This window comes from Vipera berus (genome assembly GCF_964194415.1).
Source record: "Vipera berus genome assembly, chromosome: 15".
In the NCBI taxonomy this organism is placed as follows: Eukaryota; Metazoa; Chordata; class Lepidosauria; order Squamata; family Viperidae; genus Vipera; species Vipera berus.
This window is the reverse complement of record NC_138218.1, coordinates 4,454,204-4,481,017: the sequence shown is the minus strand read 5'-3', so window position 1 is coordinate 4,481,017 and position 26,814 is coordinate 4,454,204. Positions and strand designations below refer to the sequence as shown.

General features: G+C 50.3%; 2 protein-coding genes across 4 annotated transcripts in view; both read right to left on the bottom strand.

Annotated features, from left to right (window-relative positions):
- Positions 1–26,814, bottom strand: part of RABGAP1 (RAB GTPase activating protein 1) — a 68,587-nt gene that overhangs the window by 25,191 nt on the left and 16,582 nt on the right. For all 3 annotated transcript variants that reach the window (XM_081339589.1, XM_081339590.1, XM_081339591.1), the window contains exons 10-13: positions 23,971–24,140; positions 23,601–23,775; positions 21,265–21,358; positions 18,710–18,860 (exon numbers count right to left, since the gene is read on the bottom strand). In XM_081339589.1, the coding sequence (XP_081195715.1) occupies positions 18,710–18,860; positions 21,265–21,358; positions 23,601–23,775; positions 23,971–24,140 (590 nt within the window). The remainder of the gene's footprint in view (positions 1–18,709; positions 18,861–21,264; positions 21,359–23,600; positions 23,776–23,970; positions 24,141–26,814) is intronic.
- Positions 11,613–12,917, bottom strand: GPR21 (G protein-coupled receptor 21; the record flags this gene model as incomplete). The annotated part of the gene is made up of 1 exon (XM_081339633.1): positions 11,613–12,917. The coding sequence occupies one exon, from the start codon at positions 12,915–12,917 to the stop codon at positions 11,826–11,828; it is 1,092 nt and encodes a 363-aa protein (XP_081195759.1). The 3' UTR covers positions 11,613–11,825.

Below are 26,814 nucleotides of genomic sequence, written 5' to 3'. Positions count from 1 at the left end.
TTGGACACACACACACACACACACACACACACACACACGAAAACCCATCACTCTGTTTCTCAGCTCCTGGTGGGGAGAATCCCCCCTCCAAAGCGATTGGAGACACACACACACACACACACACACACAGACACAAGAAAACCCATCACTCTGTTTCTCAGATCCTGGTGGGGAGAATCCCACCTCCAAAGCGATTGGACACACACACACACACACACACACCTACACACACACACACACACAAAAACCCATCACTCTGTTTCTCAGCTCCTGGTGGGGAGAATCCCCCCTCCAAAGCGATTGGAGACACACACACACACACACACACCTACACACACACAAACGAAAACCCATCACTCTGTTTCTCAGCTCCTGGTGGGGAGAATCCCCTCCAAAGCGATTGGAGACACACACACACACACACACACCTACACACACACACACAAAAACCCATCACTCTGTTTCTCAGCTCCTGGTGGGGAGAATCCCCCCTCCAAAGCGATTGGAGACACACACACACACACACACACACACACACACACACACACACAAGAAAACCCATCACTCTGTTTCTCAGCTCCTGGTGGGGAGAATCCCCCCTCCAAAGCGATTGGAGACACACACACACACACACACACCTACACACACACACACAAAAACCCATCACTCTGTTTCTCAGCTCCTGGTGGGGAGAATCCCCCCTCCAAAGCGTGTGTGTGTGTGTGTGTGTGTGTGTGTGTGTGTGTGGCTTTTTTGACGGCTGGCGGTCCTTTTAATACCGGGCATCAATGCAATACACACACACACACACACACAAACACACACACACAAATGTTCTTGCTACTGGAACATGCTGTTTAGTGGCAAGAGAAAGTGACCGGAAAAGAGAAACTTTTTTTTTTTTTAACAAAAAGGCCAGCTGGGACTCGGGAATACAAAAAGGGCAGCTCGACCATTGTGTGAGTAGGAATCCTGTTTTTATAGCTGGCTGGGAGACCAGCTCAGGTTTCCGGTGCTGAAGAAAGGAAAGGGGAAAGGGGAAAGGGGAAAGGGGAAAGGGGAAAGGGGAAAGGGGAAAGGGGAAAGGAAGGGAAGGGAAGGAAAGGAAAGGAAAGGAAAGGAAAGGAAGGGAAGGAAGGGAAGGGAAGGGAAGGAAAGGAAAGGAAGGGAAGGAAGGGAAGGGAAGGGAAGGGAAGGGAAGGGAAGGAAAGGAAAGGAAAGGAAAGGAAAGGAAGGGAAGGATGAAGAAGGGAAGGGAAGGGAAGGGAAGGAAAGGAAAGGAAAGGAAAGGAAAGGAAAGGAAAGGAAAGGAAAGGAAGGGAAGGAAGGGAAGGAAAGGAAAGGAAGGGAAGGATGAAGAAGGGAAGGGAAGGGAAGGAAAGGAAAGGAAAGGAAAGGAAAGGAAAGGAAAGGAAAGGAAGGGAAGGAAGGGAAGGAAAGGAAAGGAAGGGAAGGATGAAGAAGGGAAGGGAAGGGAAGGAAAGGAAAGGAAAGGAAAGGAAAGGAAAGGAAAGGAAAGGAAAGGAAAGGAAAGGAAGGGAAGGAAGGGAAGGAAAGGAAAGGAAAGGAAAGGAAAGGAAAGGAAAGGAAGGGAAGGAAGGGAAGGAAAGGACAGGAAGGGAAGGAAGGGAAGGGAAGGGAAGGAAAGGAAAGGGAAGGAAAGGATGAAGAAGGGAAGGGAAGGGAAGGAAAGGATGAAGAAGGGAAGGGAAGGGAAGGAAAGGAAAGGGAAGGAAAGGATGAAGAAGGGAAGGGAAGGGAAGGAAAGGAAAGGGAAGGAAAGGATGAAGAAGGGAAGGGAAGGAAAGGAAGGAAAGGAAAGGAAAGGAAAGGAAAGGAAGGGAAGGGAAGGGAAGGGAAGGAAAGGAAAGGGGAAAAAAGGAAAGGAAAGGAAATGAAAGGAAACGAAAGGAAAGATAGGGAGAGAAAGGGGAAAGGAGGAAGGGAAAAAAAGGAAAGGAAAGGAAAGGAGGAAGGGAGAGAAAGGGGGAAGGAGAAAGGGAAGGTCTGAGAAACACTCTTTTAGGGTAATCCTGGATGGAAAATAGAAAAGGCAGGAAAAGAGAGGGAAGGAGAGGGATCTGCTGGGGAGAGGAAGGAAAGCCAGGGGTTTTCAGCAGGGACTGGACATTGGCCAATCTGGACTCTTTGCTGGACATCCCTCTCCTTCTTCCCCGAAATTTTCCAGGGGTGGCTTTCTGGAAAAGCAGCCATCTTCCGGCATTAAATCTGCAAGGTCCGCGCTTTCGGGAAGAGACTGGACCGCCATCTGTCCGAAACGGGGGTAAGGGTCTTCCTGACCGGGCAGGAGGGGGGTTGGACTAGATGACCTCCAAGCTCCCTTCCAACTCTTGACGATTCCGCTTCTGCTTCGTGCTACAGCTTGCGCAGCACAGCTGACTAAAGGCGAACGACCCAGCCTGGGCTTCAAAACGAGATGCCCCGAGTCCAAAATACAGGGAGGGCGTCAAGAACAAGAAAAGTCTCCCCTGGGTGATTTAACGCACCGTCTCAGAAGGTCTGGGGTGATTTTATTTTATTTTTTTTCCCCGGTGCTCACAAAAAAGGATTCGGTCGGCAAAGGACCCAGGAGGACCCAGATTGTTGGGGGCAATTAAGCTGACTTTGTAATAATGCCGCTTGGGGTGTGTGTGTGAAAGCCCTAATAAGCAGGCATATACATAGAATGAAGGCTACTGCTAAGCTTGTAAGCCGCCCTGAGTCTTCGGAGAAGGGCGGGATATAAATGGAATTAAAATAAAATAAAAATAAAAATATACATAGAATGAAGGCTACTGCTAAGCTTGTAAGCCGCCCTGAGTCTTTGGAGAAGGGCGGGATATAAATGGAATTAAAATTTAAAAATAAAATAAAAAATTAAAGGGTTATTCCTTCAGGATACGAGACCCGTTGTCCGTCAAATCCGTATTTGTCCCTTCCGACTGGGATATACGTAGGGAATCGCACGACCTCATCCCCCCAAACGCGCCACTCCTCCTTGCGAAGCCTACACAGGAAACTGACTATTCTTAAGACGTGGAATTAGTCACCCCGAAAGAAAAAGCTTGCCAACAAAGCTAGCCTTTTTGCCCCCTCCGTGCCCGGCTGGATCCGCCCAACAAAAGGCAGAACAGGTGGGGAAGGACCCAGCCCGGCTTGGCGAGGAACAATAAAGTCACAATAAGCCATTGTTTCAGGCCAAATATGGCAATAAACCCCCCGTTTCTAAAAATAAAAGAGTTCAATCCCCAAGTGATGCCAACCTCTTCAGCTGCGCTCCTTTTAGCACTCAAATTTCCCACAAGAAAAAAAATCTCAAAAGAAGCTCTTGGCCGAACAGCCCTCCGGCAGCCTCCTCATCGGCAGACCGAAGGCAGCTGCAGACAAAAAAAAGGAAAAAAAGGGTGTGTGTGCTGCACACACACACACACACCAAGCCAGTGTGATGGGTGTGTGTGTGTGTGTCTCTTTACGGGGAGCGATCGGCGGGAAAAGGAGGTCAGCGAGATCGATGGGGAACGTGCCCAAATGCGCTGGTTCCAGTTTGAGGGGGCATTAAGGGGGACATTAAAACAAAAATGTACAAGCCGAGAAAAGAGAGAGGAAGGGTCCCGGAGGAACACGGCCAGCCTAAAAATAGACAAAACGCTATTTCAGCGGCTGTTCGAACTGGCCACCGCGCTGAAAAAGGGTGACTTGAGACCATTTTTCACACTGAACGGCCGCCGCAGCATGCCCGCGGTCCCGTGATCCGAATTCAGACGCCGATTCATAGTTATGACGTCCCGGAAAGGGGGATCGTGGCATCCACCTTTTGTGACTTTCTGACGAGCAAAGTCAAGGGAGGGGGGGGGAACCCCAGTTCGTTGAGCGACGGTGTTGCTAGCTTCACAACTGCGGCGATTCGCTTGGCAAGCGTTGGCAAAGGAAGGTCGTAAAAAAAGGGGGTGGGGGGGAACGGGGAACGCGCTTCGCGAGCGTCCCGGCTTAGGCGCGGAAAGTTTTCGGCTGAATCGGGGACGTTCAGAGAAATTGGAAGAATAAAGAGCCGCAACTGCAGCAACGTGTTGCTTGAATTAAGCAGCAACACTTTGCAGCTTAGACCCGCAAAGGAATTTACACATTTACCTCCCACCCACCCCCGAATGGCTTCTTAATGGGACGGCCTGGAATGGTTTCAACAGCGGGTTTAGCGACAAATTTCTCCGGCTATTGTGGCCGCAAACACCCGTATTATCTACCTCGTCCACCCGAAGAGAAGGTGCGGGCAATGTGGAAATTAAGACAGAATTTAGCCCGCGATCTAAAAAAACGGAAGCGCCCAGCTCATTTTTGGCTCTGGCCCTTTCCGAAAAAGCTCGTTTCTCGCTGGAGTGAAGCTACTGCATCCTTCCCACCCACCCACCTCCCTCACCCCAGGGCCTGAAGCCTTTTTTTTTTTTTTTTACTTAAGCACAGGGGGTGTGCACAATCTTTGGATCTTTCGTGGGTGAGGGGAGAAAAGTCTGCGTTGAAAACCTGCTCGGGGTTGGGAAAAAGATGGGAAGAGAGGAAGATAACTTATGGAGCCCTTTTCTAAGTTGTCCCCGCTGAACGTGGGACTGAACACTCTTTGGGGGGGTCCTTGGTACTCTCAGAGCTTGCAGATATTTCATTATCTTAACCAGGTAACATCATCAGTGGGGGGGGAGGAGGAGGAGGAGGAGGAGGAGGAGGAGGAGGAGGAGGAGGAGGAGGAGGAGAACTGTGGGGTCCTTGGCTTGGTGGTTTTCTTGCAGGCCTTTTATTACCTAACCAGGTAACATCATCAGTGGGAGGAGGAGGACTGTGGGGTCCTTTGTGCTCTCTGAGCTTGGTGGCTTTCTTGCAACGTTGCATTACCAAACTAGGTAACATCTTCAGTGGGTAATGAGAAGTCTGGGGAAAAAAAAACAACCCACCAAGCTCAGAGAGCACCAGGGACCCCACAATCCTCCTCCTCCTCATCTTCCTTCTCCCACTGATGATGTTACCTAGTTGGGTCAAGAAATGTCTGCAAGAAAGCCACCAAGCTCAGAGAGCACCAAGGACCCCACAGTCCTCCTCCTCCTCCTCTTCCTCCTCCCACTGATGATGTTAGTCATGAAACATCTGCAAGAAAGCCACCAAGCTCAGAGAGCACCAAGGACCCCACAGTCCTCTTCTTCCTCCTCCTCTTCCTCCTCCCACTGATGATGTTACCTAGTTGGGTCAAGAAATGTCTGCAAGAAAGCCACCAAGCTCAGAGAGCACCAAGGACCCCACAGTCCTCCTCCTCCTCCTCCTCTTCCTCCTCCCACTGATGATGTTACCTAGTTGGGTCATGAAACATCTGCAAGAAAGCCACCAAGCTCAGAGAGCACCAAGGACCCCACAGTCCTCCTCCTCCTCCTCCTCTTCCTCCTCCCACTGATGATGTTACCTAGTTGGGTCATGAAATGTCTGCAAGAAAGCCACCAAGCTCAGAGAGCACCAAGGACCCCACAGTCCTCCTCCTCCTCCTCCTCTTCCTCCTCCCACTGATGATGTTACCTAGTTGGGTCAAGAAATGTCTGCAAGAAAGCCACCAAGCTCAGAGAGCACCAAGGACCCCACAGTCCTCCTCCTCCTCCTCCTCTTCCTCCTCCCACTGATGATGTTACCTAGTTGGGTCATGAAACATCTGCAAGAAAGCCACCAAGCTCAGAGAGCACCAAGGACCCCACAGTCCTCCTCCTCCTCCTCCTCTTCCTCCTCCCACTGATGATGTTACCTAGTTGGGTCATGAAATGTCTGCAAGAAAGCCACCAAGCTCAGAGAGCACCAAGGACCCCACAGTCCTCCTCCTCCTCCTCCTCTTCCTCCTCCCACTGATGATGTTACCTAGTTGGGTCAAGAAATGTCTGCAAGAAAGCCACCAAGCTCAGAGAGCACCAAGGACCCCACAGTCCTCCTCCTCCTCCTCCTCTTCCTCCTCCCACTGATGATGTTACCTAGTTGGGTCATGAAATGTCTGCAAGAAAGCCACCAAGCTCAGAGAGCACCAAGGACCCCACAGTCCTCCTCCTCCTCCTCCTCTTCCTCCTCCCACTGATGATGTTACCTAGTTGGGTCATGAAATGTCTGCAAGAAAACCACCAAGCTCAGAGAGCACCAGAGACCCCACAGTTGTCGACGTCCTCCTCCTCCTCCTCTTCTTCCTCTTTCTCTTCCTCTCTGAAAACCTTACCCCCTTCTACAACTGATGATGTTCCCTAGTTGGCTCATGAAATGTCTGCAAGAAAGCCACCAAGCTCACAGAGCACCAAAGACCCCATTGTCCTTCTCCTCCTCCTCTTCCCACTGATGATGTTACCTGGTTAGGTAAGGAAAGGTCTGCAAGAAAGCCACCAAGCTCAGGCTGCACCAATCTCCATCCTGAGCTACAAATATTCTCCTTTATTGGTAAACACCCTTTTTTGGTGTGTGACCCAACCCAAAAGCTGGAGACTCAAGAGTGAAGCACGACGTCCCGGGGAGGCATCCCCCCCAGGCTATCAGAGGAAGGACCAAAGAGCCTTGGACGCATTTCGCACGCCAGATGTCCCTGCCAAGCAAAACACACAAGTTCTTTTGGGGACAAAGCGCCAGAACTTTTCCTGCCAGTAAGAATGGGGTGGCATTCAAGAGAAGCCTCCAGGGAGCCAGGAGCTGGGGTGGGAATAAAGCAAATACTTTTGGTTTTTTTACACTGAAACCTCCCAAGTCCGACTAGCTGGACCCTGAAAGCCAGCAAAAATCAACGACGCACCATTATTGTCCAAGAATCCGCGGGTAAAAGTCCCTAGGTCGTAAAGACACAGATTAGGTTTATTCCTACCCGTGCTTTTTTTTGTAAAAGAAAAAGGTGCCGGAACTCACACATGTCATACAAACCGCCTTGCCTACCCTACAAGGTTCCATCCAAAAAAGGTGCCGGCACTCCGTTCTGAGCGTTCGATGAGAAAAAAAAAAGCCCTGGTTCCTACTGCTTTGGCCCTTTGGCTCGTTAGCGACACAAACTGTAAAGAGATTTCTCTCCAGGAGTAAAAATCAAGATGATGGATTGTTGAAATTGTTGAAATTGCTTCTTGTTTCCCTACCTATCCAGAAGAGCAGCACTGCTTGTTTATTTTCCCTACAATTAAATAAACTTACAGATATATATATATATATATCAAAGGCTGGATACTCCAGCTGTCGTGACAGGTATAAAACAGCGCATCCGGAACTGCGTTGTTTGTTCTTTTACACAACTAAATACTGCTGGCTTTAAATTATGCAGCAAGGCCTGTTAACTTCTCCCCACCACAAATGCAAAAAAAAAACACAAAAAAACCCCACACAATAAATTTTCAGAGACAATTTTCTGAGGCTGTTCTTGATGGATCCAGCCCTTTGGTCTGATTCTCGCCTCTCCCGATGCGGACCACAACCAGCGCCCCCCCCCAATCCTGTTATTTTCTCTGCTTTTGCTCTGGATTAAGTCCGAAGCTGCTGGGCGTTTCGTGGCTGTGCCCCTGTTCGCAACCTGTCCAGCTCCGAGGGGTGTTTCGGCCTCGCTCCTAGAAACTCTGGTTTTCCCTCTCACGAAGGGAGATCACTGCGTACGAGACGGTCACCCCTTAAAGCCGGACGCTGGGCTATCTTCCTGGCCCCCCCAACCCAAAACTGGAGCGCTGGGTGTTTTTTTAATCTCTTTGCGCTCAACTCCGTGAGCGAGATGGTTGGTCTCTGAATCTGATAAGTAATAAATAAATAGCTCTGGACTTAAAGCTGGAATTCAGCCCTAAAATTTCTGTGGTTGCGACGCAGGTGTTAAGGGACGTTTGCCCCCACTTTTAACCACTTTTCTTGCCTCCCTTGTTAAGTCAATCGCTGCAGTTTGAGAAGGTTGTTAAGCGAATCCGGCTTCGCCATTGATTTGGCCTTCCAGGAGGTGACGAAAGGGGATCCGCGTGGATCTTGGGACACAGCAACGGTCGTAAAAGAGGAACCGGTTGCCCGGGGGCTGAGTTTTGATCATGTGACCCTGGGGGGGGGCTGCTGCTGCTGCAAAGGTGGTTAAGTGGGGAAAAGCGCTCGTAAGTCCCATTTTTCGCTGCCGTCGTAACTTTGAACAGTCGCTCAGCGAACGGTCGTAAGTCGAGGCTCCCCCGTGCTAATGCAGGTCGCCAGCCAAAAACATCAGCCGGTGCTGATTCTAACCCTGCAGGAGCGGGGAGAGATTTTTGGACACACACACACACCCCTTCTGTCTCTACTCTGCTCCCCGGGACCGCCAGGAGAGGGAAAGGGTTATTACGAAGCCTCCAGATCCAGAGTCGGATACAGCACAGACCTGGATCGTGCTAAGTCCTAAAATCCAGGTTAAAAAAAAAAATTGCAATACGAAATGTCCCCCTAACAGGGCAAGATCCAGACAGACAAGGTTAAAAATGTCTGATGCCGCGGCCGAAGAGGGTTCCCGACAGCGGGACAAAAAAAACCATGCCTTTCTCAGCGCCGTTGTTTTAGCTCCATCTAAGTCTTCCCAGTCTTCCCAGCTGCAATGTATGGCAGTGAAAGTTGGACCATAAGAAAGGCTGAGCGCCAAAGAATGGAAGCCTTTGAACTATGGTGCTGGAGAAGACTCCTGCAAGTCCCTTGGACTGCAAGGCGATCAAACCGGTCAGTCCTAGAGGAGATCCACCCTGACTGCTCTTTAGAAGGCCAGATCCTGAAGCTAAAACTCAAATACTTTGGCCACCTAATGAGAAGGAAGGGCTCACTGGAGAAGAGCCTAACGCTGGGAAAGGTGGAGGGCAAGAGAAGAAGGGGACGACAGGGAATGAGGTGGCTGGATGGAGTCACTGAAGCAGGAGACATGAGCTTAAAGGGACTCCAGAAGATGGTGGAGGACAGGAAGGCCTGGAGGAGCGTTGTCCATAGGGTCGCGATGGGTTGGACACGACTTCGCAACTAACAACAATTTAATTTAATTTTAGTTTTAATTTTAATTTTAACTGGGGTTTTACTTATGCAGGGACGAATATAATTTTTTCATTTGTTTTTAACTTTTGTATTTTTGTTTTTAATCACCCTGTAAACCGCCCTGAGTCCTTCGGGAAAGGGCGGTATATAAATGTAATAAAATAAATAAATAAATAAATAAAAATAAAGTCGGGTGAACCTGGCCGGGACGTAGTTTTGCCAGGTCTTCGCAGCTGTGTAAAATTTCTTTCTCCGGGGAGGAAAACAAAACAAAACAAAAAAAAAATCCCCTTTCTTGGTGACGCTGCTTAAGTGCTCGTTCGTCAAGCGACGACAAAATATGGACCAGCTTCTCCACCGCCTTGTGATCTAAAGCTCGGGATAGCCGGTAATTAAAATATCCGTCCTTTTTTGCACCCAGGATTATGTTGCAAAAAAGAGCTAGGGGGAGATCTCAGCTGCTGGTCCACAGATTGGGGGGATGAGGGGGGGGGAGAAACGAAGAAAGAGTTGAGACTAAGTTTGCTAGCAAGCAGGGTTCTGAAATTCCCAGGACTGGCCTGCAAAATGGCAGGTTAAAAAGAAAAGGTGGGGCAGGGGGAGGGGGAGGGGGGGGAAAAGGAAGACTTGTTTAAAGGAAAATTCCTGTTTGGCACCGCATCCTGTTTCCAACAATGGGCAGGCAGAAAAAAGCCACCCTCAGGGCGTGAGAACCCATTCCTTTGCAGCAATTGGTAGTCCAAGATAGACTGCCCCTACTCCTGGCAGTTCCCTCCAACCTTATGGACCTGCAGAAGCGGATAGCTTTTTTTGCTTTCCCCTCCGTGAACTTTGCTTAGCGTCTGGCAACTCTCAGCCAGACACAGCCTCAGTCTTTCTTTTTTTTCCAGAATTCAGCCAGTTTCTCTTGCGGCTGTTTTGCAGATACGGCTTGGTTGATTAACCCCAGCAATGTGGTCTGAATACAAAAACATATATATATATATTTTACCACCCCAATGCAGGCAGTGCCTGGGACGCGTCCTACTAGAATGTGGATCCGGCTGAACACCTGGCTGCTTTCTTAAAACGGACAGTTTAAGGGACACACAAACACACACAAAACACACACCCCTTTGCGCTTCCCCATTATCAAAATTTAGAGTCCCCTGAAGCACTTTCCATCAGATTTCAAACTTCCCATCGGGATCCCCGACGTAAGCAATCTCCTAACTTGGCTTTCCCAAAGTTCTTTCTTTTCCTATCGTATTATCCAATTTTGTCTCTCTGTGTGTGTGTGTGTGTGTGTGTATACACTGCTCAAAAAAATAAAGCGAACACTTAAACAACACAATGTACTGTATTTAATAGTAGGATGTCTTATCTTGTGTTCCCTTTATTTTTTTGATATATATATATATATATACATCACACACACATACACACACGCGCACACATATACATATGTATGCATGTATGTGTGTATATATGTGTGTATATACACACTCACACACATATATATATACACATATACATATACATACATATACACACACACACATATATATATATATATATACACATACACACACACATATATATACACACACACACATATACATATATATACATGTATATGTGTATATGTGTGTGTATATACACCCTCACACACACACATATATATATATATATACACATATACATATACATACATATACACACACACATACACACACACACACACACACACACACACACACACAATTAAAAAAGAGAAATTTGTTTCAAGAAACTTCCTCAAAACCCCCCCAAAAAACAAAGCTAGCCGCCTCGTTTCCAAACCATCCCAAGCGGTTGGGCTACAAAATCGAAAAACAAGAAAAGGGCAAAATAAATATTTTCCTTTCTCCGCTGACTTATTAAAAAAATAAATAAATAAACGAGGGGGAGGAGAGGGGGGGGGAGGGAAACACTTTATTCATTTGCTAATTTGGTCTGCTCCAAAGTCATTCTTTTTTTTTTTACTACATAGACATTAAGTTTCTTTCTTTCTTTCTTTTTCTCTTTCTTTCTTTCTTTCTTTCTTTCTTTCTTTCTTTCTTTCTTTCTTTCTTTCTTTCTTTCTTTTAAGAAAAATGCAAATACGGGTACTTTTCAATCACAAATGAACAACCTGGTGAGACAGAGGGGAGGAGGAGGAGGGGGTGGGGGGGGCAAAAGGGGATCCGTAGAGGAGGAATATCCACAGTTATAAAAAGCCTAAGAGAGAAAAAGTGGGGGGGGGACCGCTGGTTCAGGCACACTGGGATCCAGGGGTTCAAGTGTTTACATTATGGGCTACAGGCGTGGTGAGAGGGGGGGGGAAACAGGGAGTGGGACGGGGCGGAGAGGAACAATCATTAGTTGGACCCATAAGATTTCGAAACATACTTTGGCATATGCACAAACAAATCAAAGAATACACTATTAAACCAGGTACACACTCCTGCACAAAGAGCATAGATCTCCGAAAAATCAGGGCCAAGAGGCAAGGAAATGCGTGGAGGGTCGGTTTTTTTTTTTTGCCGGCACTGGAGAGCATCCATTAGTCATTCCAGGGAAGAAAACCCCCCCTCCCTCCTTCCCTCCCTCCCCCCCCAGGGTCAAAGTGGACGTTTCCTGCTTCCTACTTCCCCGGAGGCGAAACCCAGAAACCCAGCGGGCATCCCGGTGCTGGTGGAAATCCTCCCGAAATCCTTGGGAAACAGCAGCATTCCCGGCGAGAGAAGGGGACGTGGGTCTCTCCTTCCCTCTCCCATTCTTTTTGCACATCTGGATGTCTTGAGTTCGGGGCAGACCACCCCACCACCCCACCCCGGTCAGGCGTGACAGCCGTTGGAGGGTCTTTTGGTGCGCGAGGCGGCGGAAGAGTCCTTGGCTGCCCGGTGCCTGGCGCAAGGGGTGCAAAGGGCGCCCGAGAGGTGCTTCAACCCTTTCTGAAAGACACTGTTGGACAAGCTGTAGATGACACAGTTGCAGAAGCTATTGCTGATGGCCAGCCAGGTGGTCAGGAAGGCGGCCAGGCGGCTGTGGTAGATGGAAGAGCTCTCCAGGAGGAAGTAGATGATGTACGGGAGCCAAAGGACGTAGAAGACGCTGGTGATGCGCAGGAGGACCATGGCGTAGCGCTTGTCCGGGCACGGCTGGCCCTCGGCCGCCTCCCCTTCCTGGGAGCTGAAGCGCACCCGCCGCTCGTTGATCTCTCGGGTGTGCTGCTGGCAGATCCGGAAGATGCTGAAGTAGGTGAAGCAAACCACCAAGGCGGCCGGCGCGTACAGCATGACCACGATGAAGAGGGTGAAGACGGCCCGGGTGTCCCAAAAGTCGGCGCACCAGCGGAAGATGTCCCCGTGGTAGCCGGGCTTGCCCCACTCGAAGAAGGCGGGCAGGAAGACGGCGCCCGAGTAGAGCCAGAGCAGCAGGATGCAGGCCCGCAGGCGGCAAGGGGTGACCAGCGTGCTGTAGGTCAGGGGCTTGGTGATGGCGATGTAGCGGTCCAGGCTGATGCAGGCCAGCGAGGTCATGGAGACGCTCTTCAGCACCGAGACCACGTAGCCAAAGACCTTGCAGACCAGCGCCTCGGGCAGGAAGGCCACCGGGTGGTGGAGCAGGGAGAGGGAGGGCACCAGGCAACTCACCCCCACCAGCAGGTCGGCGTAGGCCATGGTCTGGATGAAGTAGCTGGTGGTGTGGTGGTTCAGCAGCGGCGCGCAGTGGAAGACGAAGATGACCACCAGGTTGCCCGAGATGATGAGGACGGTGAGGAACACAATGATGATGGCCTCCAGCAGGCAGACGTCCAGGCTGTCCGGGTAGCCGGCCGCCAGCAGGCAGAAGGGCCTCCCGCCGCTCTCTCCACCGCCCCCGCCGCTCCCATTCCCGGGGCTGCCGCCATCCAGGGAGGCGTTCATCTTGCAAAGGCGCCCACCGGCCCCTTCACGCCGGCGGCCGCCGCTGCCCGGCTGCTGCACCGGCTGTCATTGCGGCAGCTCTTGCTTGCGCGGTTGCTGCTGCTGCCGCTCCTCCTTGGGAGAAGGCGAGGAGGAGTGTGCAGGCCGCCCGGGCATTGTCCGCAATGCTCCCTCTTGGCTCGCTGCTGCTGCTGCCGCTGCCGCCGCCAGCAGCCACCGCCCCCTCCTCCAGCTGGGCTGGCTGGCAGCAGGCGGCTGGCTGCCGCTGGGGGGGAGCAGAGGTGCGCGGTGGCTGCTGTGCTGCTCTCCGGCTGGAAGAGGAGGAGGAGGAGGAGGAGGGGGCTGGGAGGGGAGGAGAGGAAGGCCAGTGGAGCCACGTGGGGGCGGTTCCTCCTGGAAGCCGAGGGGGGAAGAAAGAATCCCTCCCTTCCTCCCCGGATGCACCAGGCGGCCTCCCTGCCCCCAGCACTGCAGGAGAGAGGGGGGGAGAGGAGAGGGGGCCAGCTGCCCACCAGCTTCCCAGGATCTGGAGGAGGGATGCTTCGGAGACTGGCCCCCTCCTCCTCCTCCTCCTTCTCCGCCTACCTGCCGCCCGCCTCTGCTGCTGCTGCTGCTTGGAGGAGGACAAAGGCAAGCTCTCGCAGCCAGCCGGGAGACGGTGTGTGCCTGCCTGGGGTGCCCGCCCGGCACAGGCAGGCAGCTGCCCACTCCAGATCCAGAAGGGGAGGCAGGCAGGCAACGCAGCCCTGGGCTGCTTCTCTCTCCACCCAGCTGGCTCTGCAGACTCGGTGGGCGCGCGCCTGCGTGTGCCCGGCTCCGCCTGCGTGCTTGCTCGCTCTCCTCCTCCTCCTCCTCCTCCTCCTCCTCCTCCTCCTCCGCACTGCCAAGCCCACAGCCCTGCAGAAAAGTTTCTCTCAGCGTGGGGAGGGGGCAAGCATAGGCCGAACCCACCCCTGCCCCTCAGCTCCATCCAGACTGGTGGGAGCTACAGAGGCAGAAACCTCCCAACAGCCCGAGAAAGCAGCCTGGTCTACCAGGTGAAAACGGCCAAGGGGGCAGGGGAGGGGTGCCCAAGCCCCCTACGTATCAGCCCCTTGGGAGGGCTGCTCGGAGGGACCCCCCCCTCCCTCTCCACGACTCCGTCAGAGAGGAATCCCACAGAGCTGACCCTCTTTGCCCCCACAACTCCAAAGACGCGGGCAAAGGTGGCGCTCCCTTCCCAGAAGGCCGTCAGCAAAACAGACAAGGCGCTAGTCCTTGTGACCCAGATCCCCCCAAAATGACCCCTGTAGGCAACCTACCCACCCCACCCCCGGAGTGTGACAGACGGAAATCCGGAAGGGTGACCGGCGCCTATAATCCCAAAGTGGGTTCGGGGAAGTAAAAGCAGAAGTACCCCTAAGCCTGCTCTGGATTAAACCAGGATTGCACCCCTTCGGCCACCTTTTCGAATGCCTTCGAGCCCCAAGAGTCTCTCTCGTCCTCTTTTTACGTATTTTTGCCCGACGCGCCTTTGGAAGGAAACAGTCTCCCCCTGCGCGGGAGGAGGAAAGAGCGGTGCTTTGAATAGGCGGCCAGCCAGCCAGGCGGCTATAAATCTCAGGATTCGAGCAGGATCTCGGTTTAAGGGGCAGCTGAGGAGGGGAGGAGGGGGCTGGCTGGACCACGGGCTTCCTCCTTTTGAAGCCGCCCAGGTGAGATTCCGGAGCCCTTGAAGGGAGGGCTCCATCTGAGCATCTCCCCTTCATCTTGCTCCTCTCGGTTACCATAGAAACTGGCTTTCTTTCCCCCTCCCCTCTCAGGCCTCGGAAGCTCGGATCCGAAGGATGGGGAGGGAGCCCTCGTTTCTGCAGCTTTTACCCCCCCCCCCCGCCGCCCCCCTGTCAAGAAATCCTCAAGGACCTCCTCCTCCTCCTCCTTCTTCTTCTTCAAACCGGATGCTGTGCTGGGGTTTTCCAAGCCGCCGGCTGGCTCGGATCAAGTCCAGGCAATTGCTCAAAAGCTTGACTTAAAACCTTATTTAAGTGGGGTTTCAGAGCCACGGTTCAAGGAAGCTCGTCTAGGAGCTGCAGAGAAAGCATCTCCTCCGAAAATGGATCCCTTCTCGTTCTCCTGTTTAGTCCGGCCGTGGAGGAGACACATGTGGAGCTCATGGGGCCTATTTCTGGCTTGCTATTTATTAGTGCCGCCGAGATCCGCTCCCCTGAGCCGGTGCCAATAAATGCGGGTGCAGGAAGGAAGGAAGGAAGGAAGGAAGGAAGGAAGGAAGGAAGGAAGGAAGGAAGGAAGGAAGGAAGGAAGGAAAGAAGGAAGGAAGGAAGGAAGGAAGGAAGGAAGGAAGGAAGGAAGGAAGGAAGGAAGGAAGGAAGGAAGGAAGGAAGGAGGCTGCTCTGCAGGGTTGATCAGACTAGACTTCAAACTTAGTCCACTTAAAAAAAAAAGACGTTATCTCTGCTTTGTCACCCTGTGTGCACGCTTTTCCTTCGTGTCAGAAAATGACAGGAAGGAAGGAAGGAAGGAAGGAAGGAAGGAAGGAAGGAAGGAAGGAAGGAAGGAAGGAAGGAAGGAAGGAAGGAAGGAGACTGCTCTGCAGGGTTGATCGGACTAGACTTCAAACTTAGTTGAGTTTAAAAAAGAAGACGTTATCTCTGCTTTGTCACCCTGTGTGCACGCAAAGACAGATGACTTAGAAGAAAGAAAAGGGGGGGGCATCCAGCCACTGGAGCTATACACAGGGCAGAGCCCCCCATTTTTAGGGAAAGACCCTGAAGTTCTATCTGCTGCCTCTCCTACAGTGGGTTGAGTCCGTCCTTCGAAAACCAAAGAAGCAAGCTTGCCGAATTGTTTTCACGGGTATCTGAATCATAACAGACCGGCATCCTATGTCCACAATGGACGTCAGGAGACACCTTTTGGAAGTCTGCAATCAAGGTCAAAGGGCTGAGCCTTTTTCAAAAGTTGTGCTCTCGTTGCATCATAGAATAGGAGCTGGAAGGGACCTTGGAGGTCTTCTAGGATCTCAAGCAGGAGATCCTATACCATTTCAGACAAGTCTCTTCTTAAAAACCTCCAGTGATGGAGCACCCACGATTTCTGGAGGTTAATTGATCTCGCTGTTAGGAGGTTTCTCCTTAATTCCAGGTTGCTTCTCTCCTTGATCGGTTTCCATCTGTTGTTTCTTGTCTTGCCTTCTAGTGCTTTGGAGAATAGCTTGACCCCCCTCTTCTTTGTGGCAGCCCCTCAAATACTGGAATACTGCACAACTGATCAACAAAGACTTCTTTGAGCTGGATGAAAACCTAGCAGTCTCCCTCTGGGGGAGGACGCACGGTTGCAGTAGTAGTAGTAGTAGTAGTAGTAGTAGTAGTAGTAGTAGTAGTAGTAGTAGTAGTAGAAGAAGAAGAAGAAGAAGAAGAAGAAGAAGAAGAAGAAGAAGAAGAAGAAGAAGAAGAAGAAGAAGAAGAAGAAGAAGAAGAAGAAGAAGTTGGAAGGGACCTTGGAGGTCATCCAGTCCAACCCCCTGCTCAGGCAGGAAACCCTATACCATTTCAGACAAATGGCTGTCCAGCCTCTCCTTAAAAACTTCCAGTGTTGGAGCATTCACCGCTTCTGGAGGCAGGTTGTTCCACTGGTTAATTGTTCTGACTGTCAGGAAGTTCCTCCTTATTTCCAGGTTGCTTCTCTCCTTGATGAGTTTCCATCCGTCGCTTCTTGTCCTGCCTTCAGAAGGTGCTTTGGAGAATAGCTTGGCTCCCTCTTCTTTGGGGCAGCCTCTGAGATACTAGAAGGCTGCTATCATGTCACCCCCTCATCCTTCTCTCCATTAAACTAGACATACCCAATGCCAGCAACCGTTCCTTGTATGTTTTAGCCTCCGGTCCCCTGATCATCTTCATTGCTCTTTTTTTACATCGTGGTGACCAGAACTGGATGCCGTAATCCAAGCGTGGCCTTACCCGAGGCCTTGTAAAGCGGTATTAACCCTTCACCTGATCTTGATTCCATCCCTCTGTTGATGTAGCCTAGTGTGAAGGAGGTCCTGGGTGTGGGTTTTCTCGCTGGACTTGTGAACTGGCTACATGACAAAATCCAAGAGTCAGGAGGAAGAGCAGCGCCAGCTCGAGAACGATTTCAGAGCTGGTGCAAAGCCGCTTTCAGGATTCCTGTGAGCTGCACCACCTCTTTTGTCCAGGGAGCAAGTGCGGAGGAAAGGCTGGAGCAGGCTTGGCGCCAAGGACAGCTGTTAGGACAACAGCCCCTCTGTCAAGGGGGAAACGGGGAAGGACAGCTTTCCAAACAAGAAGCCCCCTCCCAGCGGACATTACAGGAGTCCTCGACTTACGATGGGTTCACTTAGTGACTGCTCAAAGCTACAACAGCACTGGGGGGAAAAAGCGACACTTAGGACCGGTTTGCACACCTACGACCGTTGCAGCATCCCCCCTCCTCCCCCCTCCCGTGGTGGCGTGATTCAAAATGAAAGACGCTTTGGAACTGACCCACCTTGTCTTAAATCTGCGGGCTGCACGAGGACACGGAGTGATTCTTCCTTGCAAGTTATGTGGTACCCAGCCAAGCGGGGGGGGGAACCCCAGCAGCTCAGGCCTTGGCGAAGGTCCATGTCATCGTCTCCCCACAGAAAGCACCAAACCTTGCTACTGGAGCCAAGATGGAAGCCCGCCCTTCTCCCCGTTGCAAATCACAAAAGGGGTGTGTGTGTGTGTGTGTGTGTGTGTGTGAGAACCTTGTTTGCCTTTACTGATTTCGCAGAGGTCTTCTCCTGGGATTCTGGAAAAGGCCTCTGGGGTGGGCCACCCCGTGGGCCACCCCCTCGTGCATTTGAGGCTCAGCCTCAGCAACGCTTCGGGGCTGTGGCTTTGGGTTAGGAAGCGAGTTGTGGTTTTTTTTTGCATTCTCCCACCGGCCGCGGATCTTAAAAGCCGCGTCTTTTTATGCAGAGTCGCCTCGACACCATCTTTTTAAACACGTTTCTTTTTTATAAAAAAATAAATAAAAACACACGCACGGCTGGATAAACGCAGGCGAGGAGAAGGAAGAAGGAAAGAAAAAGACAGGCCAAAAGAGTGACTTTCAACACAGCCCAGAGGCTGGTACTTTCCCGCCAAAACTGAACTCAAGATTCCTTGCTGAGTAACTAGGAAGTAAACGTTGCTTATAGGTGTGGAGAGGCTGGTGTCTCCCTTGAGCTTGCTACGGGCCGTAAATTTGAAACATCAGATTGCGGAAGAAAAAGCAGGCATGCCATTGTTACACACACACACACACACGACCTAAGACGTGTGCTTCTTCCAAATGTCAAACACTCCAGACAGAGGCAAATCTGACCCCTTCACTTTTCTGTCCCTATTCTTTTGGCAACCTTTGACACAGGCTCGCTCTCCTCCCCCCAAAAAATCCAAAGCGCGTGCCTCCCAAAACCTCAGATTCGGTGGCACGTTCCCGTCAAGACCACGGAGTGCAACCAGGAACGGGATTTTATCAGGTCTCTGGCAAACTTGAGACATTTGAGCAGTTTTCCAAGCCGGAGACCAGAAAGAGACGGGCAGGAAGACGAGAAACTGGGTCACTTCAACACAAAAGACAGCGCCGGCGCTTAGCAGATGAACTGAAATTCCGCCTTAAAACGCCTCCGACATTGTATTCCGCTTGCTCTTCGGTTGTCCCGGGACAGGTCTCCTTGCTCTCCAAGGGGCTTCCGGAGGCCCACCAACCCAAGGCCACTGGGAAAGCATCTTCCCCCCGCCAGCCCCTCTGTTCGCAGACACACCCACCTTTGTGATGAGAATCCGATACTTCTCCACCAGAAAATCATTGTTGTGACAACCTGCCAGGAGCTGCCACACCTCTCCGCGGAGAGCCTCGGGGACGCCGCTCCTCACCAAGGCAGACAAGGCTTTGGGCCGCACGCTCAGGTTCAAGTGCCTGGAAAAAGAGGGAGCAGAGCTCAGCTGGGGCTTGAACAGGATAGAGCTGCAAGGGACCTTGGAGGTCTTCTAGTCCAACCCCACTGCTTGTGCAGGAGACCCTATGCCGTTTCAGACAGGGGGCTGTCCAGTCTCTTCTTAAAAACCTCCAGTAATAATAATAAGTTGGAAGGGACCTTGGAGGTCATCTAGTCCAACCCCCTGCTAAGGCAGGAAACCCTATACCATTTCAGACAAATGGCTGTCCAGTCTCTTCTTAAAAACCTCTGGTATTGGAGCATTCACCGCTTCTGGAGGCAAGGATTTCCACTGGTTAATTGTTCTCACTGTCAGGAAGTTTCTCCTTAGTTCTAGGTTGCTTCTCTCCTTGACCAGTTTCCATCCGTTGCTTCTTGTCCTGCTTTCAGGTGCTTTGGAGAATAGCTTGACTCCCTCTTCTTTGGGGCAGCCCCTGAGATACTGGAACACTGCTATCCTGTCACCCCTCACCCTTCTCTTCATTAAACTACACATACCCAATTCCAGCAACCGTTCCCGATATGTTTTAGCCTCCAGTCCCCCAATCATCTTTGTTGCTCTTCTCTGTACTCTTTCTAGAGTCTTGACATCTTTTTTACATCGTGGTGACCAAAACTGGATGCAGTATTCCAGGTGTGGCCTGTCCAGATCCTCCTGTATCTTAAGCCTATCTTCTGGAGTATTGGCTATTCCTGCCAGCTTGGTGTCATCTGCAAATTTGATGAGTTCCCCATCTATCCCCTCATCCAAATCGTTGATGAAGATGTTGAAGAGCACTGGGCCCAGAACAGAGCCCTGGGGCACCCCACTACACACTTCCTTCCATGTAGATGCAGTTCCATTGAGGACCACACGCTGAGTACGGCCTGTCAGCCAGCTACGAATCCATCTGGTGGTGATGCTGTCTAACCCACATTTTTCTATCTTATCAAGTAGTAGGTTGTGATCTACTTTATCAAATGCCTTACTGAAACAGTGATGGAGCGCCCACGATTTCGGGAGGCAAACTGTTCCACTGGTTAATTAATTCTCACTGTTAGGAAGTGTCTCCTTAATTCCAAGCTGCTTCTCTCTTCGATCAGTTTTCCAACCGTTGTTTCTTGTCTCGCCTTCTGCTGCTTTGGAGAATAAGTTGAGCCCCCAACTTCTATGTGGCAGCCCTTCAAATACTGGAAGGCTGCTATCCTGTCACCCCTGTTTCTTCTTTCTTTAGACTAGCCAAACCCAAGTCCTGCAGCCATTCTTTGTATGTTTTATACCCCAGGCCTTGGCACAAGGGCAGCACACCCCGGGGCAGGAGGGAGGGGGGCAAGTTCCTCTTTGCCTCAGCCAATCAGCACAGCTCTTTTAGAGATCAAAAAGAGGAGGCAGATCAGTGGCTTCCTGGAGGGAGGAGGGTGGGCTATGCAAGAGAGCACCTCTTTCTCCTCCTGTCCTGGCCACTTTTTGCTGAGGCCCCATTGAGAGCGTCTTAACAAACCGCGTCACTGTCTGGTTTTGGTGCTAGCAGAACCTCAGATAGAAGCTCCAGGCAGAGGGTGGTGAGGACAGCGGAGATTATAGGAAGCCCGCTTCCCATTATTCAGGACGCTGCTTATAAGCACTTATATGTGCTTAGAGCTCGGAGGCTTGTTAAGAGACCCCACACACACCCCACTTCATTGTCTGTTTCTGTGGCTCCCCTCTGGGAGGAGGTTTCGAAGGATTTATAGCAGGACTACTAGATTCTGCAACAGCTTTGTTCCCTGTGCCATCCGTCTGGTAAAGTGGCAAGATTCGTTTTTCTCACCATGTATATGTATGCATCCGAACTAGACGGTGTTCCTTCTCTGGGCCACATGTGTGTGTGTGTGTGTATGTGGGTATATGCTCTCTCTCTCTCTCTCTCTCTCTCTCTCTCTCTCATCTTGTTTATGCAGTGTATATTGGAGGTGGTTACCCTTCAAGAGCTGTATGCAAAGAAATCTCATTTTAATGTATGTTGATTACTGTACATTTAAAGGGACAAAGTTATTTCTATTCTATTCTATACTATTCTATTCTATTCTATTCTATTCCATATTTTCTGTTTATTCTATTCTATATTCTGTGTTCTATTCTGTTCTCTATTCTATTCTGTTCTATTCTATTATTATTTTCTATTCTATTCTGTTCTGTTCTGTTCTGTTCTGTTCTCTGTTCTATTCTGTTCCGTTCCGTTCAATTCTTTTCTTTTCTTTTCTATTCTATTCATGTAAGAAAGTGCTGAACAGAAGGAGGGCTGCGATGGCACCACTTGTCTGCAAGTCAGAAGCAATTAGACTCAATCATGCCTCCCTTCTCCTGACTGGATTCCCCAACCAGGAGAATTTCTGGAGCAAGGATGCAGGAAGCAGAGCGCTTACCACTTGGAAAGTAGGTCTCCCCACGTCTCCAGGATCTTCTCCGCACACTCTTTAGAGACGTCCCCTGAGCCACTGAGCAGAGGCTCATCGTTATCTGCAAAAGAGGAGGAGGAGGCGGGGGCTGAGGGAGGGGGGAGAGCAAAGCCAACAAAGTACCCCAGCCCCAGCAGCCCCCTTTCCTGCACAAATCCAAAGCAGGTGCCCCGTTCAGACATAAGGCGTGGCCTTTGCTGCAGCTGGGCGGCTTTCATAAGAGTAAGCAAACAGGGTGATTTATAACAGAGTTGGAAGGGACCTTGTAGGTCATCTAATCCAACCCCCACCCCACCCCCGCCCAAGCAGGAGACCCTGAACCATTTCTGATAGATGGCAGTCCAGTCTTGTCTTGAAAGCTTCCAGTGATGGACGCTCCCACAACATCTGAAGGCAACTCCTGCTCCAGGAGAATATTTGTAACTCGGGGTTGAAATGAGGGGCCCTTGGTGCTCTCTGAGCTTGGTGGTTTCCTTGCAGACGTTTCATGACCCAAGCTAGGTAACGTCATCAGTGCTTCTGCAAGCTTAACCAGCACTGGTGATGTTACCTAGTTTGGGTAATGAAACCTTTGCAAGCAAACCACCAAGCTCAGAGAGCACGATGGCATAGCATGGCATAGCATAGAATAGAATAGAAAATATGGAATGGAATGTGGAAAGGAATATGGAATGGAATGGAATGGAATGGAATGGAATGGAATGGAATGGAATGGAATGGAATAGAATAGAATAGAAGAGAATAGAACAGAACAGAATAGAAAATATGGAGAATAGAATAGAATAGAATAGAATAGAATAGAATAGAATAGAATAGAATAGAATAGAATAGAATAGAATAGAATAGAATAGAATATGGAATACAATACAATAGAATAGAATATGGAGTGTAGAATGGAATGGAATGGAATGGAATGGAATGGAATGGAATGGAATGGAATAGAATAGAATAGAATAGAATAGAATAGAATAGAATAGAATAGAATAGAATAGAATAGAATAGAATAGAATAGAACAGAACAGAATAGAAAATATGGAGAATAGAATAGAATAGAATAGAATAGAATAGAATAGAATAGAATAGAATAGAATAGAATAGAATATGGAATACAATACAATAGAATAGAATATGGAGTGTAGAATGGAATGGAATGGAATGGAATGGAATGGAATGGAATGGAATGGAATAGAATAGAATAGAATAGAATAGAACAGAACAGAACAGAATAGAAAATATGGAGAATAGAATAGAATAGAATAGAATAGAATAGAATAGAATAGAATATGGAATACAATACAATAGAATAGAATATGGAGTGTAGAATGGAATGGAATGGAATGGAATGGAATGGAATAGAATAGAATAGAATAGAATAGAATAGAATAGAATAGAATAGAATAGAATAGAATATGGAATAGAATAGAATAGAATAGAATAGAATAGAATATAGATTGTAGAATGGAATGGAATGGAATGGAATGGAATGGAATGGAATAGAATAGAATAGAATAGAATATGGAATAGAATAGAATAGAATAGAATATGGAATAGAATAGAATAGAATAGAATAGAATAGAATAGAATAGAATAGAATAGAATAGAATAGAATATGGAATACAATACAATAGAATAGAATATGGAATGTAGAATGGAATGTAGAATGGAATAGAATAGAATAGAATAGAATAGAATAGAATAGAATAGAATAGAATAGAATAGAATAGAATAGAATAGAATAGAATAGAATAGAATAGAATAGAATAACAGAGTTGGAAGGGATCTTGCAGGTCATCTATTCCAACCCCCTGCCCAAGCAAGAGACCCCACCCCATTTCTGCCAGATGGCATTCCAGTCTCTTCTTGAAAGCCTCCAGTGATGAAGCTCCCACAACATCTGAAAGCAACTCCTGTTCCACCGGTTGATTGTTCTCCCTGTCAGGAAATTTCTCCTTATTCCTAGGTTGAATCTCCCCTTGATCTGTTTCCGTCCCTTGTTCCTCGTCTGGCCTTCGGGTGCTTTGGAGAATAGGCTGACCCCCCTCCTCCTCTCTGTGGCAGCCCCTCAAATACTGGAAGGCTGCTCTCGTGTCTCCCCCCGGCCCTTCTTTTTGCCTCTCGTGGGGCAGAGCGGTTAGGAAGGCCGAGGGGGCCTTGACTGAGCCCTCTTACGGAGGGAGCAAGAGAGACGGAGGAGAAGGCAGGCCCCAAACCTCTTGTTGAAGCTGCGGCTAGCCCACAGCCCGCCCCTGACCCCCCCCTGCAGGGGAGCCCCCTGGAAAAGCTGCCCTTCCGGCCTTCCTCACCTTCCTCTTCGTCGTCCTCGGGAGGGGAGGGGATCATGGAGCCCTGGGAGCCGGACTGGGGGAGGCGGAGGGCGGGGCTGGCCGTGGTTTTCCTCCTCTCCTTCTGCGACTCGCTCTCCAGGCAGACCACCTCGTAGAGGGTGTCCGTGCTGGCCTTTCGCTCCTTCTGCTTGATCTGAGCAACACAACAGCCGGCGGGGATTGGGTCCAAAGCGGAAGAGGAACGCCCCAGGGCCTATAAACTCCCTTTGTGGCAGGAGCCATCCGCTTTAATTTTATTATTATTATTATTATTTTTAAATCGGTGTGGAACGGATCTCCCCTCCCCTCCAACAGGCTGGGATTTCGGGCGGGAGCTGAGAGGTCTCACCTGCTTCAGTTTTAGGAAGAAGTTCTCCGTCGAGCTTCTCTTGCTGAAAGGCCAGTAAAGTCTCTCGTTTGGGGGACAGACGCGGATTTTGGACTCCAGGAGGAAGCGGACGGGCTCCTGCACCTCCGTAATCACCAGGTCCACCGCTGTGGTCAGGAAGAGCACCTTGTCTGCAGAGGAGGAGGAGGAGCAGGAGCAGGAGGAGGAGGAGAAGGTCGAAGTGGAAGAGGAGGTGGTGGTGGGGAGGAGGAGGAAGAGGTGGTGGTGGAGGAGGAAGTGGAGGAGGAGGAAGTGGAGGAGGAGAAGTAGGTGGGGGAGGAAGAGAAGGAGGAGGGGGAGGGGGAGGGGGGGAGGCGGAGGAAGTGGAGGAGGAGGAAGAAGTGGAGGAGGTGGGGGGGAGGAGGAGGAGGGGGAGGAAGGCAAGGAGGAGGTGGGGAGGAGGAAGTGGAGGAGGAGGAGGAAGTGGAGGAGGTGGTGAAGTAGGTGGGGGAGGAAGTGAAGGAGGAGGGGGAGGAGGAGGTGGGGGGAGGGGGAGGAAGTGGAGGTGGTGGAAGAGGAGGAGGTGGGGGAGAAAGTCAAGGAGGAGGTGGGGGAGGAGGAAGTGGAGGAGGAAGTGGAGGAGGTGGTGAAGTAGGTGGGGGAGGAAGTGAAGGAGAAGGGGAGGAGGAGGTGGGGGGAGGGGGAGGAAGTGGAGGAGGTGGGGGAGGAGGAAGTGGAGGAGGAGGAGGAAGTGGTGGTAGTGGTGGAAGTGGGGGGAGGAGGAAGTGGAGGAGGAGGAGGAGGAGGGCAGAACCTCATGGTTAGAGAATGAGCTGCAGGTGGACAGTGAGGAGCAGGGCAGACTGTCCACAGCAGCATCTTCAAGCTGGCCAGGAAAACTCCTGATCTCAAGGTTGAATTGCTAAGAGGCTCACTAGCCTCAGTCGCTACTCAACTTGCCATGGAAACGGGAAGGGAAACCCTGGGAAAGAAACTGGGAGTTTCAAGAAGCCGTCCACGGACCCAGAGACCCAAGGTCATCAAAAGTAGATGTCTGACGGAGAAGTGGACCGTTCCCTTAACAAACCGAAGGAATGTCATTGGGCAACGTGAATACCTGGTGGGTTGGGGTTATGAATAGCTATTGTTAACTAACCAGATTTTCACATGAAAAAACTAGAGTTGATTTTGCTTCTTTAGTTGCCGAGATGTGAGTTCAATAAAGATTATCTCTGATGCCACCTCAAGACCGTAGAGCAGGGGTCTTCAAACTTGGCCCTTTTATGACTTGAGGACTTCAACTCCCAGAATTCCTCAACCAAGCACGCTAGCTGAGGAATTCTGGGAGTTGAAGTCCACAAGTCATAAAACAGCCAAGTTTGAAGACCCCTGCCGTAGAGTTTATTCAATACTGAATTTGCCAGCCGGACGGTTGACATTAAGTCAACTCACATGAAGTTATGAGTGCAGCCCACTTGGAGCCTTCCAAGACGACAGTAGCATAATGATGTCGGGAGCGGAAAAGAAGACCAAGACTGTAGCCAAACCGGAGCTGCTTCTTCCCTGTGAAGCACTGGCGGCAACCCAAAAGGACTTGGCCTGAATCTAATCCAGAATATTCCACAGGGCTGGGGTGGGGGGAATCTATGACAACTCACAACAGCCAAATCACCACAGCCAACCTGCTGCGGCCAACTCTCCATGGACAACTCTGCATGGCCAACTCTCCATGGCCAACTCTCCATGACCAACTCAACATAGCCAACTCTCCATGGACAACTCTCCATAGCCAACTCTTCATGGACAACTCAACGTAGCCAACTCTCCATGGCCAACTCAACAAAGCCAACTCTCCATGGAGAACTCAACATAGCCAACTTTCCACGGCCAAGTCTCCATGGCCAACTCAATGTAGACAACACGCTATGGCTAACTCAACATAGAAAATATGCCATGGCCAACTCAACATAGACAACTCTCCATGGCCCATTCTCCATGGCCAACTTTCCATGGCCAACCCTCCATGGCCAACTCACCACAGCCAACTCTCCATAGCCAACTCTCCATGGACAACTCAACGTAGCCAACTCTCCATGGACAACTCTCCATGGCCAAGTCTCCATGGACAACTCAACTTAGCCAACTCTCCATGGCCAACTCAACATAGCCAACTCTCCATGGCCAGCTCTCCATGGCCAACTCAACATAGCCCACATGCTATGGCCAACTCAACAGACAATACGCCATGGCCAACTCAACATAGACAACTCTCCACGGCCCATTCTCCATGGCCAACTCTCCATGGCCAACCCTCCATGACCAACTCACCACAGCCAACTCTCCATGGACAACTCAACGTAGCCAACTCTCCATGGACAACTCTCCATGGCCAAGTCTCCATGGACAACTCAACATAGCCAACTCTCCATGGACAACCCTCCATGGCCAACTCAACATAGCCAACTCTCTATGGCCAAGTCGCCATGGACAACTCAACATAGCCAACACAACATAGCCAACTCGCCATGGCCAACTCAACGTAGGCAACACGCCATGGCCAACTCAACATAGACAACTCTCCACGGCCCATTCTCCATGGCCAACTCTCCACGGCCAACTCACCATGGCCAACTCGCCATGGGACAAGAGTTACACTAATATCAAAGGAATGGTGGCCCAGAATCATCAAAGAAAGGATGCCAAAGAAGGGAGAAAATGAAATGTGAATGACAAAAATTAAAATATATTTTTTAATTATCTTAGATAATGAAATTGAATTGCTGAATTGTACTGTGGCAAGTTAGCCCCTGGCAAGTTTGCTGTGGCAAGGTGTCCCAGTCCATGTGTGGATCCCCTGGCCTGCAT